The sequence below is a fragment of the Lucilia sericata genome, unplaced genomic scaffold (genome assembly GCF_015586225.1).
Source record: "Lucilia sericata isolate MDLA Ls3-8-SP2 unplaced genomic scaffold, ASM1558622v1 Contig000024F_arrow, whole genome shotgun sequence".
Lineage (NCBI taxonomy): Eukaryota > Metazoa > Arthropoda > Insecta > Diptera > Calliphoridae > Lucilia > Lucilia sericata.
Window position 1 is genome coordinate 524,055 of NW_023994062.1, and position 18,509 is coordinate 542,563.

The 18,509-nt window shown below is 30.9% G+C and overlaps 1 protein-coding gene across 2 annotated transcripts in view; it reads right to left on the bottom strand.

Annotated features, from left to right (window-relative positions):
* Window positions 1-224: 224 nt before the first annotated feature.
* LOC119609676 overlaps window positions 225-18,509 on the bottom strand; it is a 35,838-nt gene continuing 17,553 nt past the window's right edge. For both annotated transcript variants that reach the window (XM_037964558.1, XM_037964551.1), the window contains one exon: window positions 225-970. In XM_037964558.1, the coding sequence (XP_037820486.1) occupies window positions 907-970 (64 nt within the window). In that variant the 3' untranslated portion in view covers window positions 225-906. The remainder of the gene's footprint in view (window positions 971-18,509) is intronic.

Consider the following 18,509-nt stretch of genomic DNA (forward strand, 5'->3'; position numbering starts at 1 on the left):
GTGCGTAACAAACTACATACTCATAACAAATTAACTAATTAAATTCATATAGGTTTTATCATTTTTAAATTTCTGTTAATGAGAATGTATACATCTCAAATAACAAAAATTATTCATGTACACACTGTACAATCAAAATAAGTAGATTTTTAACGGATCAGTACAAATACTAACTTCACTGTTTTTGTTATTTCCTTTTTTGTACAAAATATGTATGTCATACATTACGTTATTAAAGCGTATATTCTGTAAATAGCATATTATACATTTTGTTTAACGCAAAGTATAGTCATAATCGCCAAATCGTAGGTTTGTTTGAGGGTCGTTCATTTCTACAGAATGCTGCTGTTGATTGTGAGACGCAATAAGGGCTCTTTGGGTAATGTATGGATTAAATTGCATATAAAATGGACGAGAATTTGGAAAAGTTTGTGTTCGATTAGAACATGTTACTTGAGAGACATTATCTGGGTAGCTGCGATTACCGCCAATTGACGTCCAAGGGAGCTGTTGATTATACTGCTGTTGATGCTGCTGGTGCTGTTGTTTTTGTTGCCAAACACTAGCATAATCAAGATTAGATCTGGTATCGACATAATCTTTATAACCATAGGATGATTGTGAATCTCGCCTCATCGGTGTTGATATTTTAGGTTGAACAACACTTTCTGGGAGATTATATGGGGTAGAACTTTGCTGAAACGTTCGATGATCTTGTCGCCCACTATTATATTTGGATACTGGGTTTGCGCAGTTGTTGCTATTACTTACAGCATTTGTTGTGTTATTGGCGTAACAAGGGGTATTTATCGCTTTATTCGATTTAGCTGCAGGATTGACGTTATTGTACCGAAATTCCATAGAATCCTTTGAATTTATATCGGGCTCTTTTGGAGCCCTTGTGTGTCATTCTCCTGTTGCTGTGACAGTGGTCCACTGCCATGGACTACTATATGCCGTCTTAGTATTGCTATAATTTAAAGTTCAAAAAAAATATAGTTTTTATTAAATTTAGTGTTTAAGTAATTGAGAATATCTAAAACATCTTAAGCTAGATTTAAAAAAAAAAATATGTAGATTATATTCATCAGAAAAACCCAATCTAAGTCACAATAATTAACTAGGACGTAACCTGAAACTATCACCAGCGAAGTCTTCAGCAACACTCTTCACCACCTGGACAAAGGAGGAAACATGAATTTAGGCGTCGTAGTCGATGGAACCCAAATACCGACTGTGAACCACCCAAAGATTTTGGGCGTTACCTTGGCTGTTTACCTCCTCACCTCATGCCACTGCAATTACGCACATATTGCGAAGTAGAAACAAGAACTTCAAAGCGCTATCTGACAGCTCTTGGGCAATGTACAAAGAAACCTTGTTGGCCTATAAAACAATTGGCCGGTCAGTGGTCAATTATGCTTCTCCTTCGCTCGGAGCAAGACCTTTACGAGGAAACAAAGGTCCACCCATTCAAGAAACATAATGTCATGCATCATGGGATGTCAAGTCATAACAACTTTAACATCACGTAGTTGAATGCTTCCCCGAGGCATGTCAGGAAGGTCCTTCGTGTATATGAGGAGAGCATAAGAAGATATGTGCGGGCTTCCTTGGATCGTTATTTGTATACATGAGCTTTAAACGACATTCATAGAGACACCATTAATACCGCGGTTTCAGGTTACCGCACGCATGTCATTCTTGGAGGTCGGCCACCCTCTTAACCAAAAATAGAAAATAATCTGCCGTGGAAAACAATAGTTGCACTGGCACTGGATGAAGCAACAGGCTCATCGCATACAGGTTCCGCATAGACCGTGCGGTCCCCAATATATGCCCAGCATGTGAACCCACCAGATACTCAACTGTCCAGCTCATCCTACTTAGCTAATATTTAGATTTATTTTTTAAATTTATCGAAGAATAATAAAGCATATTACATTATGTATAAGTATGTGAAAACGACACAGAAAAACGCTGATATACGTAACTTAATTATGGATCGTAGAATTTATTGGCATACACGGTTTTTAAAAGTTTGGTCTAAATAAGATTGTATGAAAATTGTATGTCTTAAGCTTATACACCTAGATATATAAGAGTTCGTTTGACTTATACTTTGCTATTGTCTAATACCCCATTTACACATACACGAAATCTAGTACTTATGAGATTTCGAGCCAAATCTAGTTGGTTTTAACTAGATTTCCCATACAAAAAAAATATCTACTTCGTAACTAGATTTCATTAAAATCTACTCAAAACTAATAGTTTTTAGTGATGCAACTCTGTTTTTCCCTATATAATAGAGAAAAAGGAAACAAACAAAAAAATTTTAATGTCGACAAAATTTTTATAAATTGAAAAACATGAATGAAAAGGTAATCTAAAATAAAAGGTAATGTTATATTTAAATATATATTTTTTCCCTCTTCTTCCTAAATGTCAAGAAGAGTAAGTGTAAACGGTCTAGATTTTGTTTGTTTGTTTTTTAAGTTACTTAGAGCGGGTTTTTGAGATGGTAATCAAATTCCAATTAATAATCAGATTAGTTAATCTAAAAATAAATTTAATCTTATGTTAATCCCCTTTGATGTTTTTGAGTACAAGATTAAACTTCGCAGTGTTGCCATACAAAACAACAAAAACAATGCATATTTTATAAAAAAGAAGAAGACAATTGTAAATTTAATATAAAAATTAATGAAAACTTAAATTAAAAACAAAAAAATGTATTTTGAAGTGTCCATAATTTATACTAATCAATAAATAGAACATTTTAATGTTTATATTTATAAAAATTTTATTAATTTTTTTGCATCAGCTGTTTACACTTTTGTATTTCGTGCTTAAGATTAAACCACCTCCATTGGGCGCTTAAACTTGTAAACAAAATTAACTAATTGAGTACTCAAAAACATCTTTCGAGGATTAATTTTATTTTAATCGCTAATTTTTCACCTAAAGATTGGCCCTTAGTTTCTAAAACTAAGATTTATTTGGCCTGTAATTAAAAATTATACAACGCCATCACCAATTTTAGCTAGAAAAAACTAGCTCATATGTTCCAATATCATGATATCAAAATTATAAACTTAGGTTAAGTTAACACGATTGCACATGATCAATATGCACCTCAAGAAAAAACTTTAACTCGGTACAGTTATCTGACGTCACACATTGGCCAATGCGGATTGAAACGTAAAACTCTCGAAGGCAGAGCAAAAAGGACGGCCTGATTACCCTTAAGCGATAATGGCAACGACGAACGACGGTCTTCCTCCACCCAGAGCTGAATTACGAATGCGGTCTAGATTTGCAAAAAGATTTTAAATGAAATCTACTAGATTTCGTGTATGTGTAAATGGGGTATAATGTAAATTATTGTTTGGAAGTTTATTCAGAGACTTTATCTGTTAATTTGGACTACTTTGAGAGAATATTTAAAAAATTGTTCTTTACATATTTAATGTAACGGATCATGATCATGTACACAAGATAATGATCCATTGTCTGAAAATCTATATGTACATATATATAAAAATGAATGTTTGTTTATTTGTGGGTTTGTTTGTTTGTTTTTCACAGTATCTTTGTGTATGCCTGGAAGGAACTATAGGCTCACAAACAAAGTAAATAATTAAAGTAGTCTATTTCAGAAACTGCTACAGCTATAGTCCTCAAATTGTGTATGGACAATTTTGACATAGATATGAACAATTGTGGGCAAAATGGGCGAAATTATTGAATTCGTATTTCTGAGATAATATACATATGTATAAGTTAGAGTCCTCAAATTTTATGAGAGCCACTTTAGTTATAATATGAATATTTTAGACAAAAATGGGTGGACTATTAGTAAGGGGGCAATATACCCCCATGTGAATTAAGTACAAAAATTCGTATATCTGAGAATCTATTAGAGATAGAATCCTCAAATCTAGCAAGATCAACTTAGACATCCGTGTGAACATTCGTGTAATAAATTGGCGGATAAGCATTAGGGGGCGTGACACCCCCCATAGGAATAAAATAAAAAATTTCGTATATCTGGGAAACTATTAGAGATAGAATCATCAAATTTTGCAAGAACAACTTGACACCTATGTGAACTACAACAGGTAGAAGACCTGAACTGTTATACAAGTAGCTTTAGCATCAATATGAACATTTGGTTTAAGAATAAGTCGACTAGAAATACTGGACGTGGCACCTTCCATATAAATTAAATATTAAAAATCCTATATCTGGGAATATATAACAACTAGAAAAAATTGGAATATGATTTTTAGTGTAGCAAAGCACACTGGGTAGCTAGAATAACTATATTTTTATATTAAATTAGGACAGCCTATTTTTCTTCTTGAAGAGTTTAATTTTTATCACTCCACCCGTAGTATACAGATCGAGATACCAAGAATATATCTTTCCGTTTTTGAACGCTCATTTAAAATTTGAATACGGCAAGTATTTGGAATCATCTACCTAGTACTCTAAGGTTATTTTCATATTTTTTTTTTCATAAATATAGAAAAAAAACTAAAGAATTAATTACAGTTCAACTTTCTTTTTTTTTTTCTCCACAACAATTTGATTTCAATTTATATTTTTTCATTGTTTCATAACAGTTATAGACAACGAAAAAAATATTTCTTATACATACCTATTATATTTCAATAAATATTTTATTCGCCTTTTTATATTACTTATTGATATGAAATAAGTAAGTCAGTTAGGTCATAACAGTACTTGTATGTTTTACTTTACGTTCTTAGAAACTTTTTTATTGCACATCGCTTAAAAATGTTAATAGGTGATATTTGGTTTACGAAAAAACAAGGAATGAAAAATTTATTTTTCTATCAATAAATTTTCTAATTAAAATTTACAAACTAAATTGATTAAATTCAAAGTAAACAAAACAAGTATATTATATAGGAAGTTCATTCTCATTCTCCAACACCCCCACTAGGATGAACGCCAAGATTCATAATATCACAACAATGTAAATGCTTTAAACTTGTTAGGGATTTCGTTAAGACATCAGCTGCCATATCCTCGGTATTCAGATATTCAATAACAACCTTTTTGTCATTTACGAGATTTCTTATAAAATGATGTCGTATGTCAATGTGCTTAGAGCGAGCATGATAAGTACTGTTATGCGACAAATTTATAGCGCTTTTATTATCGCACTTTATCACAATAGACGATGATCGTCCAAGTTCATTGAACAGAGATCGTAGCCACAACGCCTCTTGCCCAGCTGCTGCCAAAGCCATATATTCAGCTTCTGTTGTTGATAAAGCTGTTGTTTGTTGCTTCTTGGAGTTCCACGAAATGCAACCTCCTTGAAATTTGAAAACGTAACCAGAAGTTGATTTTCTATCATCTAAGTCGCCAGCCCAATCCGCATCTGAGAATCCTTCAATGTGTGCATTTTTATCTTTTGAGAACTGCAACTTGTAATTTATTGTCCCTTTGAGGTATCTCATTATGCGCTTTACTGCTTGCCAGTGTGCCTTTCCAGGATTATTGTTATATCTAGCTAAAGCCCCCACTGCAAACGATACATCAGGACGGCTTACTTGAGCTGCATACATAATACTTCCTATTGCTTCTTGGTACGGTATGGTTTTCATGTCATCACTCTCTTCCTTTGTTTGTGGGCACATATCTTTTGAAATTTTCTGGTTAATATCCAATGGAGTTGAAATTGGCTTGCAGTCATCCATCTTAAATTTCTTCAAAATATTGTTAATATATTGTTCCTGATCAAGCCATAGTTTTCCATTCTTTCTATCTCTTGTAATTTTCATCCCCAAGATGTAGTTCGCTTCACCAATGTCTTTCATTTTAAAATTTTCTGTAAGACGTTTCTTTATATTCAATTTATTTTTTGAATTATTTGTAAATATCAAAATGTCGTCAACGTAAATTGCTACATAAGTTATTTCATCCTTGGCTAACTTGTAATATACACAAGGTTCCGTTTTTGATTGAGTTAATCCAATTTTCTTCAATGTTTGATCCAGCTTTTGATTCCACAATCTACTAGCTTGTTTAAGACCATACAAAGATTTTTTAAGTTTACATACCATGTCTTTCTTTTCAGTGAAACCTTCAGGGATCTTCATATATATTTCCTCATTTAGTTCACTTTGGAGGAAAGCTGTCACCACATCCATTTGGTCTATATCCAAGTCGTGCTGAACGGCCAAACTTAGGAGTAGTCGAATTGAGGAATATCGAACTACAGGAGAGAATGTTTCTTCATAGTCAATTCCGTAGCATTGGGAATAGCCTTTTATGACCAACCTCGCTTTATATCGCTCTATATCACCTTTAGAGTTCCTCTTTATTTTGAAACACCATTTGCTATCAATAGGTTTCTTTCCTTTTGGTAGTTTTACAAGTTCCCATGTTCCATTTTCAATTAAAGCGTTTAGTTCTTCATCCATAGCCCGTTGCCATTCATTTTTGTTAGAACTTTCTAATGCTTGCTTCACTGTTTTGGGTTCTTCATCCACTTGAACAACATTGCATTCATACCCATACCTTTGAACTGGTTTTGGCGTTCTAGATGACTTTCTTACAGTTTCAGGTGATGTGATTCCTCTCACAGATGGTCCAGGTACCCAGTCGTTACTTTGATTATCATTGTTTCTAGGCGATGTCTCATCAGTATCAGAAAAATATTGATCTTCATCAGAATTACTTTCTTCTCCAATACTTGGCATTTCTGAATATGTAATTGTCGCATCTGAACGTATATCAATAGTATCTGTAGGATTTATTTCATCGGAGCATTCATCAACATTATCTGTTGGATTTCTATCATCAGAACATATATCTTCTGGATCATCCACATCCCCCACTGAATCACATCCCGGTATAATATAGAACTTAGAATCATCACTAGGCATTTCATTATAGAATTCGTTTTCTAAAAACTTGGCATCTCTACTTAACTCGACCTTCTTTGATTTAACGTCATAGAACCGATAGGTTTTGGAGTGTGTACAATAGCCAACGAAAATTGATTCTTTTGCTTTAGCATCAAGTTTTCTTCTCTTTTCTTTTGCTATATGTATCACAGCTTTGCATCCAAAAACTTTAAGATATTTCAAGTTTGGTTTCTTACCAGACCATATTTCTTCAGGAGAAACACTATTTAAAGTTTTACATGGAGTGCGGTTTATTAAATATACAGCCGTATTTGCAGCTTCAGCCCAGAACTTCTTTGGTAGACGGGATTCAATTAAAAGGCATCTTGTTTTTTCAATAATAGTACGGTTCATTCTCTCTGACATGCCGTTTTGTTGTGGCGTATAAGGCACTGTCTTTTGATGCTCAATTCCGTATTGAATAAAAATTTTCTTCATTCTCCCATTGCAGTATTCAGTTCCATTATCAGTTCTTAATGCTTTTATTCTTCTTCCAGTTTGATTTTCAACCAAGTTTTTAAACTCCATAAATTTATCTGTTACTTCATCTTTGGTTTTTATAAAATAGGCCGTTACTTTCCTGCTAAAATCATCAACGAATATTAGCATATATCTTGAACCATTAATTGACGGTACTTCCATAGGTCCACAAAGGTCTGAGTGTATTAGGCTTAATAACTCTGTTGCTCTCGTTCCAGGATCCTTAAATGGAGATCTTGATAGCTTACCTTTTATACAAGTAATGCAGTTTTGCTTGTTAATTTCACAATTGACACCATTGACTGCACCAGACTTCATACTTTTTAAGATTTCATCATTTGCATGGCCAATACGTTTATGCCACAAGTTGTATTCTTCATTTTTCACTTCAGAAATAAGCACACTGTTACTTGCAATGTTTAATTTAAACATACCATTCACCAGGTCACCTGTTGCAATAACCTTACCGAAGTTGTTCAATACCTTGCACCCTTTTTTATTGAATGCGACTTCATAACCAGATTCCACAATTTTCGAAACTGATAACAAATTGACATATAAGTTGGGAATATAAAGCACATCACGAAACATCACATTTTCTTCTTTAAATTTTCCAACCTTAGCAATCATATCAACTTGACCGCAACCCTTTACTTGCATTGATTCTTTATTAGCAATTGTAACTTCAGCATTCTTTTCTTGAAATTGGTTGTTAAAGAATTTTAAATTAGAACACATATGTGCTGTCGCACCAGAATCAAAAAACCATTCACTTTTGTTTAACTCTTGCACAGAAAAGCATCCAATCATGGCATTTGAATTTTTGTTGTATTTTGGCTTCGATTTCTTAGGACATTTTGTTGCAATGTGTCCATACTGGTTGCAATTGTAACATTTTGGTCCTTTATTTTTGACGAATTTCTTCTGACCAGCTAACGCAACTTCTGTTGATTCCTTCTTAACATCTTGCAACAATTTTAGTTTGATGGCGTCTCCAGTTATTTTTATTCCGGAACTTTGAATACCCATTATCATTGGATTATATTCTTCTGGTAACCCCGCTAGTAGCATTGAACCTACCCATTCTTCATCGACACTGAGACCAGCTCCTCTTAGTTTGTGTGCTGTTGTTAGAATTTCATTAACATATTCTTTAACATTTGCACAATTTTGTAATTTTGTTGAACAAAACTTTTGTATTAATCCAACTCTTCTTACTAGTCCGCTGTCTTCAAGAATTGTTGAGAGTGTACCCCATATTTCATTCGCACTATTACAATTACGAATGTGTGGATAAATAGTTTTATCCACCAACAGAATTAATTCCGCCTTCGCTTGTGTTTGCTTATCTTGATTTGTTTCAGTTCCAAGAACTGCTTTCCAAAGACCTTTCATTTGGAAATAAGCCTCAACTGTAAATTTCCAATCTTCATAATTTTCACTTCCGCGAAGCTTTTCAATTTGATTGTTATTGGACATTCTTAAATTATTTTTATTTATTATTACACACGCGAAATTAACTACCCTTATATAGCGGAAGGGCCCATAACCTGTTAATAGGTGATATTTGGTTTACGAAAAAACAAGGAATGAAAAATTTATTTTTCTATCAATAAATTTTCTAATTAAAATTTACAAACTAAATTGATTAAATTCAAAGTAAACAAAACAAGTATATTATATAGGAAGTTCATTCTCATTCTCCAACAAAAAATACCAGTATAGCGATAAAATTCGACATAATGAAGTTTTATAAGTTGGAACCAAAATCTTTTTACTAAATTTGGAACTAGATCATTATTTGATCCTAGCCCCAATGCTTTAAAGGAACCAACATTTATCTACTCATTCTTATAAGATTAAGTCCTTTATTGGCCATTCTTTCTATATCAATTAAAATAGTTTTAAATAATAAAAAAATAACATTTGCTGTTAGAAAATTTTTATTGACAAGGAAAAAAAAACAATAGAAAAAATTTAAATTGAATAATAACAGTCACGAGCAACATTTATTTTTTTATGTTGTCTAAAACCGTTATTGTGTAACTTTTAATTACAGTATTGTTCGAAACCAAAGCAATTTTTTTTTTGGCATTGTATACAAAGTGCTATATTTTCTATTTTAATTGATTTATTCAAAATTATATAATTGATAATAATAATATTATGTGTTTACATTATAATAACAACAACAAAATTTTAATTCCATTTCGATGTGAGTTACAAGAAAATAATAACTGAATTAACTCCATAAATAGCTGTTCGAAACATAAGCAACTTTTTGATCTTCTTATGAAAATCTTTGGTCCCTTTGAGTTCCATTTTTTCTATTTTAATTGATTTATTCAAAATTATATAATTGATAATAATAATATTATGTGTCTACATTATAATAACAACAACAAAATTTTAATTCCATTTCGATGTGAGTTACAAGAAAATAATAACTGAATTAACTCCATAAATAGCTGTTCGAAACTTAAGCAACTTTTTGATCTTCTTATGAAAATCTTTGGTCCCTTTGAGTTCCAAACACCTTTATGGAATAGATTAGTTACTAGTGTAGTTCGTAATGAATCCCAATCGGATTTTAAGCCATTCGACAGCTGTAATGTTTTCTAAAACTGCGAGTTTCGACCCAGCGCTTCAGAATGCCGAACAGCATCTCTAAGGGGCTTGAGTCAGGAGATTTTGATGGGCAATCAAAGAATTTGGGTCCCATTATACGATAACTACTCTTAGATCAACTTTTGGTTCATTATCATGCTGAAAATCGCAATAAAGTAAGTTGTGCTGTTCAATGTACTTAATGGGAGCTAGGGTCAAATATGGGCTGATCCTCAAACAATTGGGAAGAGGCATGTAATTTTATATAAAGGTTAGTTATGCTGAATGTCATCGCGATACTAATGGTTATAAGTAAATTTTTGGACGTTTAAGATATTTTTTAATGGGGGCTAGGGTCAAACGACGACTCAGAAAGCGATTCTGATTCGATCGGTATACTTTAATATACAAATATTTTTATGCGTTACAAACATCAGCACAAACGTATAATACCCTCCCCACTGTAGTGGTGTAGGTTATAATAAATATAACGTTGAATCCTTCGAATATCAGTTTAGATCATAAACGAACGTTTTCTTTGGAATATGTTATCTACATACAGAACAATTTAATTTACCTTTACTGTTATCACTCAGATTTGTAGAAAGCATCCCAGCAAAAATAAAACGAAGTACTTCCAAAGAATACCATTTATCACCACTTTAAAAGTAGCACTAATTGAATTTTTTAACCTTCTGAGGAAGTGATGTTTAAAGACTTCCGAAGATTGGAAAATAATTATATTTTTTCAAAGCTGAAGTTATTTTTTTGTTCTTACATTCTTGGGAGATAAAAAATTTACTTTTGGGCTTCAGTTTTATTAAATGTATCTATTACTATCATTAATTATTTAAGGCAAATTAGTTGTATTCTATAATAATACAATTTCACTTCCGAATAACTATCAAAAAAAAGTTCATAAAAATTACTTCTTGAGAATGACTTCAGAAGTAGTGAATTTGGAATCAAATAAAAGGGACATCCCTCCTATGACAAGCCTGTGTTAAAATCATCACTACTTCAGCTGTTTTTCAGTACTTCCATGGAGTAAATTCTACTTCTTTTTCGCTTCTTTGGAAGTTCTTTTTTTGCTGCGTTGTAATGCAAAACCTTCTAGATATCATTTAATAATTTATTTTATATTCCGGTATGTGATGGAATTCGAACGATTTGAAATCAATAGATTTGAAAAGGTATGATTAATTTCAATCGAGGAATGGTTTATTATTGCAAAATACCACGCAGACAATAAAATACTTTCCATTTAAGAGAATCAATTTAAAAAATATGATAATTTGTATGAAAAGCCGCAGAAATTGAATATTACACAATTTTTGTATTATTTTTTTAGATTCAAATCGATTCTATTTTAAAAATGAATCTCATCAAATAGCTGATTGTAATGTATTAATATTAGTATTGGCATCAAATTGGTTTTCAGAGGAGGTGCTTTTAGGATTTCTTGTGTTAATTTTGGTCCAAATTTGTGTCTACTATAGACAAAGAATGTGTATACTTTTTGGGTCTTCTTATATCCAAAGTGGCAGGGAATACCTCTGCAGGAAGTTTATTCCACATACGAACAGTGCGGCTGAAGAATGAATTTTCCCTGTAATGTGTTGTGCGGTCCACTGGCCAATCTACCACAAATGGGTGTGTTCTTGAAGAAAGACGTGTGTTACGCAAGAATATACGGGTATCGAAACAAGTTCCCTAATTTCAAAGGAACACATTACATTGTAGTATCGATAGAACAGTGAAATACACCCCACGTTGCGACGGTGCTCTAGCGAATCAATAGAGTTGGATACCCTACTGTCACCGATAAGTACCTTCTCCCTCTCCTGAACGCGGTCGAGTAGCTCCAAAATAGACTTCGAAGCTTCGGCCCATACATGAGAGTTGTATTCCATTTTCGGTCGGATAAAAGTGGTGTAAATAGTAAGAAGATCAGATGGAGTATGTCTTACACCGTTTCAAAAAACCGAGACACTTGAATGCTTCTTTCGACACTCGAAAAATGTGTTTAGTCCAGCGGACATCGCACTGAATTTTCATGCCCAGAACATCAAGAGTTTCTGATCCTTAATATTTACACCATCCATATATATAGATGGATCAACAATATCTGCCAAGCGTTTATGTGTTAAAAAACAACATTGAGTCTTACGGGCGTTAAAATCGACTCTGTTAACACGACCCCATTCAGAGAATTTTATCAAGTCGTGATTGAGCGATTCATTCATATTGCGCCTCTTTGCCCCAATCTCTAGAGGGCTTGGCCTATGATTGAATGAATAAGAATGGCAGATACTGCTGTCATCCGCAAAAGAGTAGATAGAGTTGGATAGAGTAGAGATAGAGTTTTAGAAAACATTACAGCTGGCGAATGGCTTAAAATCCGATTGGGATTCATTACGAACTACACTAGTAACTAATCTATTCCATAAAGGTGTTTGGAACTCAAAGGGACCAAAGATTTTCATAAGAAGATCAAAAAGTTGCTTAAATTTCGAACAGCTATCTATGGAGTTAATTCAGTTATTATTTTCTTGTAACTCACAGCGAAATGGAATTAAACTTTTGTTGTTGTTATTATAATGTAGACACATAATATTATTATTATCAATTATATAATTTTGAATAAATCAATTAAAATATTTGTATACAATGCCAAAAAAAAGTTGCTTAGGTTTCGAACAATACTGTATATTTCATAAAAAAGGGCAATTTTTTTGATTTCTAAAACAGTTATTTTAGGTCCTTGGTAAAAATAAATTTATGTTTTCCAATTAAAAATAGAGATTGTGTAAAATGGGAAAACCATGAATGGGAAAACCATAAAATGGGAAACAAATGCACCAAAATACAAATTTTGGTGCATTTGTTGTTGCATTTTATTATTTTTCATCAGAATTTGCAGGTCCATAAAGTATAGTATTTTGCATTTTTAGAATTCCAGTTAATTTCGTTGGGTTTTTGAAATTATTTTTTAATTACTTTTTGGAATTTATTGTTTTATTGTTAAAAGAACATGTATTTTTCAATTGCAATTTGCAAAAAAAACATATCCTCATTGTGTGAAATTGTGAAGTTATTTGCGTTAAAAGTGTTTAAAGAAAAATAATTAAGCAATTCTATATTATAATATAATCATTTTGTAATTCTATAAACTTTAAATCATACATGGGAGTAGTTAATTATATCGACTAATTAATTGACGATTTCATTAGCAATAAATTGAAAAAATTTTTCGAATTTTCGATTTTTTTTTAAATTTTTGTGACACAGATATTAATTTAAAAACATAAAAAAAATTTCGAAAATAATTTCGAATTTTCCAACTTAATTTCGAATATTTGAACATATTGTTGTATTGTCATCAGATGTACTTATGACTGCTAAATTTCAGCCGATTTGGGCTACGGGAACTGGTTTTAAAAGCTTTCAAACCTGTGTTCGAAACTTCGAAAAAATTTCCTGAATTCTAATCAAATAAATTTTTCGACAATTATAAATACTAATTAAATTTGTTTTTGAAAATTCATTATCAAATTCATTACCATCATCAAAAAAGTTATAATAAAAAATATAATTTTCATTAAATGGTACTTAAAATATTTTTCATTTCATTTTCATTATATAAATGGTGATGAAATTTTAATGCTTAATGAAAAATTCCCATCTATGCTTTAAATAAATAAATATATTCCAATATAAAAATTTAGTTTAGATTTTTAGAACAAGTGTAAATCAATGAAATACAATTATGAGATGTTTAATCAATATCATTAAAAAAAATTAAATAAAGTAATTGATGAAATGACCCATAGAATTATTAGAAAAAACGCACTGAGTGGTCTTTCAAAATCTTTAACTACCAAAGGGGAGCGGCTTGTATCCAAGGAAAACCATTAAGCTCCTAACTTACCTTCTCCAAAGTACATATACGAAGTAGGAAAAATTCTATGTTTAAACAGACCTTAGGTTGCTTGGAACCAATATAAAGTGAATTGTAGTGTTTAGATATTTACAAATAGAGGTGGTTATCAACACCTAGGGTCAACAAAAGCAAATACATACACTTATATCGTCACCTGAAATGCAAAAAGGCGTAACAACCAAAAATTTGAAAATTGACTTTTTGGTTAAAAATGGTATTTCCACAAGTCAGAATGTTCTAAAAAGCAACACAATAGACAATGTCTGGAATCACATTTATATTCAAACATGTTTATTGATGTTAGGTTATAATACATGGAAGAAAGAGACATTTTTATAACAACAAAAGTTTCAATTTTATTTAGTTTTTTGTCTCTCCTGTAAAATTTTGAAACGCCCTTTTGTAATTTAGGTGACGATATATATTTAGAACCCAAATGAAGAATAACTATTCAGATCAGAATACGCCTACTGTATTTTATTCATAAAATAAAATATTCAAAATATGAGGTAGAAAAAAGATTTTAGCATGTAATAGTTCTATAGTGGTATACGGTGATGTCCCCATACTTAGAGTGGCTATGATGGTACTTAATGTTAGCTTTATTGAATAAGAATCAATATTAAACAATTCTAAATAAAATTCACACAGTACTCCTCAAAGATGGTATTTCCGTAATGTGTAGTGTTTATCAATACAAAATGACCAAAAACCCAGATTATTTTGTTATAATCAGGGCAAGGATTTGTAGCCAAATGCATGTTTGTAGTGAGTAACTCAAAATAACTTTTAAGTTGTTTGTTGTTGCATATTTTGTTATAAATGCATAAATTGCATATTTTGCTTTAAAATGCATATATTTTGAATATTTTTATAGAATATTTAGCATATTTTTTAATTTTTCGAAAACAAATTGTGTTTTTTTGTATTACATATTTTTAAAATTATAAAATTATAAAAAAAAATTAAATTAAAAAAAAATTGTAAACAGTAAAGAAATATCTATCTAAACTCCTTTGGACATATTTTAAATTACCAATAAGTGAAAAGTTACACTCATTTGAAAAAAATTACCAAAAACCCAGATTATTTTGTTATAATCAGGGCAAGGATTTGTAGGCAAGTGCATGTTTGCAGTGAGTAACTCAAAATAACTTTTAATTTGTTTGTTGTTGCATATTTTGTTACAAATGCATAAATTGCATATTTTGCTTTAAAATTCATATATTTTGGATATTTTTAATATTTTTATAGAATATTTAGAATATTTTTTAATTTGTCGTAAACAAATTGTGTTTTTTTTTGTATTACATATTTTTAAAATTATAAAATTTAAAAAAAAAAATTAAATTAAAAAAAAATTGTAAACAGTAAAGAAATATCTATCTAAACTCCTTTGGAAAATTTTTTCGGGACCAATAGGTGAAAAGTTTCACTCATTTGAAAAAAACCCTGTATGACCAAAATGTTCAACTTTGATCCCCTCTAACTGCGACAGTAATTGACCGCTAAAGTTCTTGACCTATGTGTCTGGCCTACTATCCTATAGTACTGGTGCAAATTTCATTCAAATCGATTTTTTGAGTTGGGTCACTTGACACGAGATCGTAATTCTCTTAAATTGGTATTAGAATACATTAAGCGGTACCCAGCAAAAAATAATTGATGTCATACTTTACAAACTACATCTTAATCACATCTTAAAATGCGATTACATATTTTTCACTTTTATAAACCAAATATTTCCTTACAAATGAAACCCCAGTTAAAAGTGAGGAAAGAGATGTGGAAAAGTCATTACAAATAACATATTTGAAGTACATCAAGATTTGGTGAAAGAGTAGTGAAATTTACATAAGCGTGTCATTAAGAGAATGTGTTTTATTTTTGACATCCAAATATCGGATTTTTACTGTTTCTAAAAATAAGAATAGATGTAGTTCAAAGTTGCCAAAAATGAACAACATCCCTCCAATGACAAGCAAATGTAAAATTCATAGGTTTTACACCCGAATTTGAAGCACTTCGGGTTACTAGTTCCCAGCAAAAAATAATTGATGTCATACTTTACAAACGACATCTTAATCACATCTAAAAATGCGATTGCATACTTTTCGCTTTTATAAACCAAACATATACTTACAAATTAAAAAACAGTTAAAAATGAGAAAAGAGTTGTAGAAAAGTCACTACAAACAACATATTCGAAGTACTTCAAATTTTGATGAAAAACCAATGAAATTTACATAAGCGTTTCATTGAAAGAATGTGGTTTCTTTTTGACATACAAATATCGGATTTTTACAGCTTCTAAAGACAAGATTAGATGTAGTTCAAAGTTGTCAAAAATGAACAACATCCCTCCAATGACACGCTAATGTAAAATTCATAGGTTTTTGAAAATTCTACATCTTTTTCCACACTTTTTTTGCTGGGTTGTGATGAAAATTCTACATCTTTTTCAACACTTTTTTTGCTGGGTACCTCTGTCATCAAGAACCTATATATTTGTTGTCAAAAACTTAAGTTCTAAATATCTATAAAAATTTACTTAAATACGATAAAAAAAATTTGTGTTAATAAATATATGTATTTCACAAGGAAATATTTTTTTGGTGCATATTTTCCACATTTTTAGTGCATATTTTCTTATTTTATAGTGCATGTTATAAGCGCATATTTTTCATTTTTTAGTGCATAAAAATCCTTGCCTTGGTTATAATATATAGTTTTATACCCCACTAAACATTTTTTCTAGGTCCAGATCCATTGATTTTCTAGTATATCATGTATCCAATTCAAAATTACTTATTATTTTTGAAATAAAATCAAAGAAACGATAGATTTCATGTAAAGTCAAATATTGGTAAGTTCTAGGGTATTCAATTATTCCGGTTTTTCACTTATTCGGTTTATTTGACAAATAATTATTTGAGGTTTTATGTTAGCCGGTTAACAATCGTATAATTCAAAATTATTCGGTTAATATAACAAAAAAAAACTGGATGTTTTTTATTAATTCTGTTGCTATTTTACATTATTTTTCTTCCTATAACAAACAAAGGTATAATTCTCCACTTCTTTGAGTTCAAATCTATGTATATTTTTTAATTAAGTTCTTTCTCAAATATTCGAAATTATTTCTTTTCATGTGAAATTCTTTCCTATATAAAGAAATTAAGTTAATTAATTTTATGTTTTTGAAATTTTTCAGTCAAAGTTCTTCAAGTAAAATTTGAAGATTCTAGCTCTAATAGTTTTCAGATACACGAATTTTTCTATTTAATTCTTATAGGGGCTCCAAGCCCCTCCCAGATCAAAGTCCGCCCCCTTTTTTCTCCAAAATGTTCAGATGAATAATAAAGTTCTTTGTGCAAAATTTGAAGAATATAGTTCTATTAGTACCAAGTCCCCATTGAAAGTCCGCCCGTTATTCTCTAAATGTTCACATTAATGTCAAAGTTCTTCATGTAAAATTTGAAGATTCTATGTCTAATAGTTTCTCAGATATATTTCTATTTAATTCATATGGGGGCTCCAAACCCCACCAGATGATAGTCCGCCCTGTTTTCTACAAAATGTTCAGATGAATATTTAAGTTCTTCGTGCAAAATTTGAAGAATTTAGTTCTATTAGTTTGATTTAATTCATATGGGATGTGCCGCTCCCCTCATTGGTAGTCCGCCAATTTATTACCCAGAATGTTAACATGGATGTTAAAGTTCTTCGTGCAAAATTTCAAGATTTTAACTGTACCCAGCAAAAAAAGTGTGGAAAAAGATGTAGAATTTTCATCACAACTAGTAACCCGAAGTGCTTCAAATTCAGGTGAAAAACCTATGAATTTTACATTAGCGTGTCATTGGAGGGATGTTGTTCATTTTTGACAACTTTGAACTACATCTAATCTTATCTTTAGAAGCTGTAAAAATCCGATATTTGTACGTCAAAAATAAACCACATTCTTTCAATGAAACGCTTATGTAAATTTCATCAAAATTTGAAGTACTTCGAATATTTTGTTTGTAGTGACTTTTCTACATCTCTTTTCTCATTTTTAACTGTGTTTTAATTTGTAAGTATATGTTTGGTTTTTAAAAGCGAAAAGTATGCAATCGCATTTTTAGATGTGATTAAGTTGTCGTTTGTAAAGTATGACATCAATTATTTTTTGCTGGGTAATAGTTTCCAATATAAGATAATAGTTTCTAGTGCCAAATATTGAAAAAAAAAATTTATTCTTGAGTTAAAAAATAATTTTTTTGATAGATGTTCCACTCGCATCCCATTATGGGACTATAAAGCCCTTCAAGGATATTGTATAAGCATTCTTTTAAGCAAAAAAAGGCCCATTTTGAAAAAAAAAAAAATTTTAAAAATAACTAAATTTTTTTTTGAAAGAATGAAGAAATAGCTTTCTGAACTCCTTTCGACAATTTTTGGTAGGACCAATTGGTGAAAACTTACACTCATTTAAATAACACTCATTTAAATATTTTACTTTATTTCTACAAGGTAATAAAATCCGG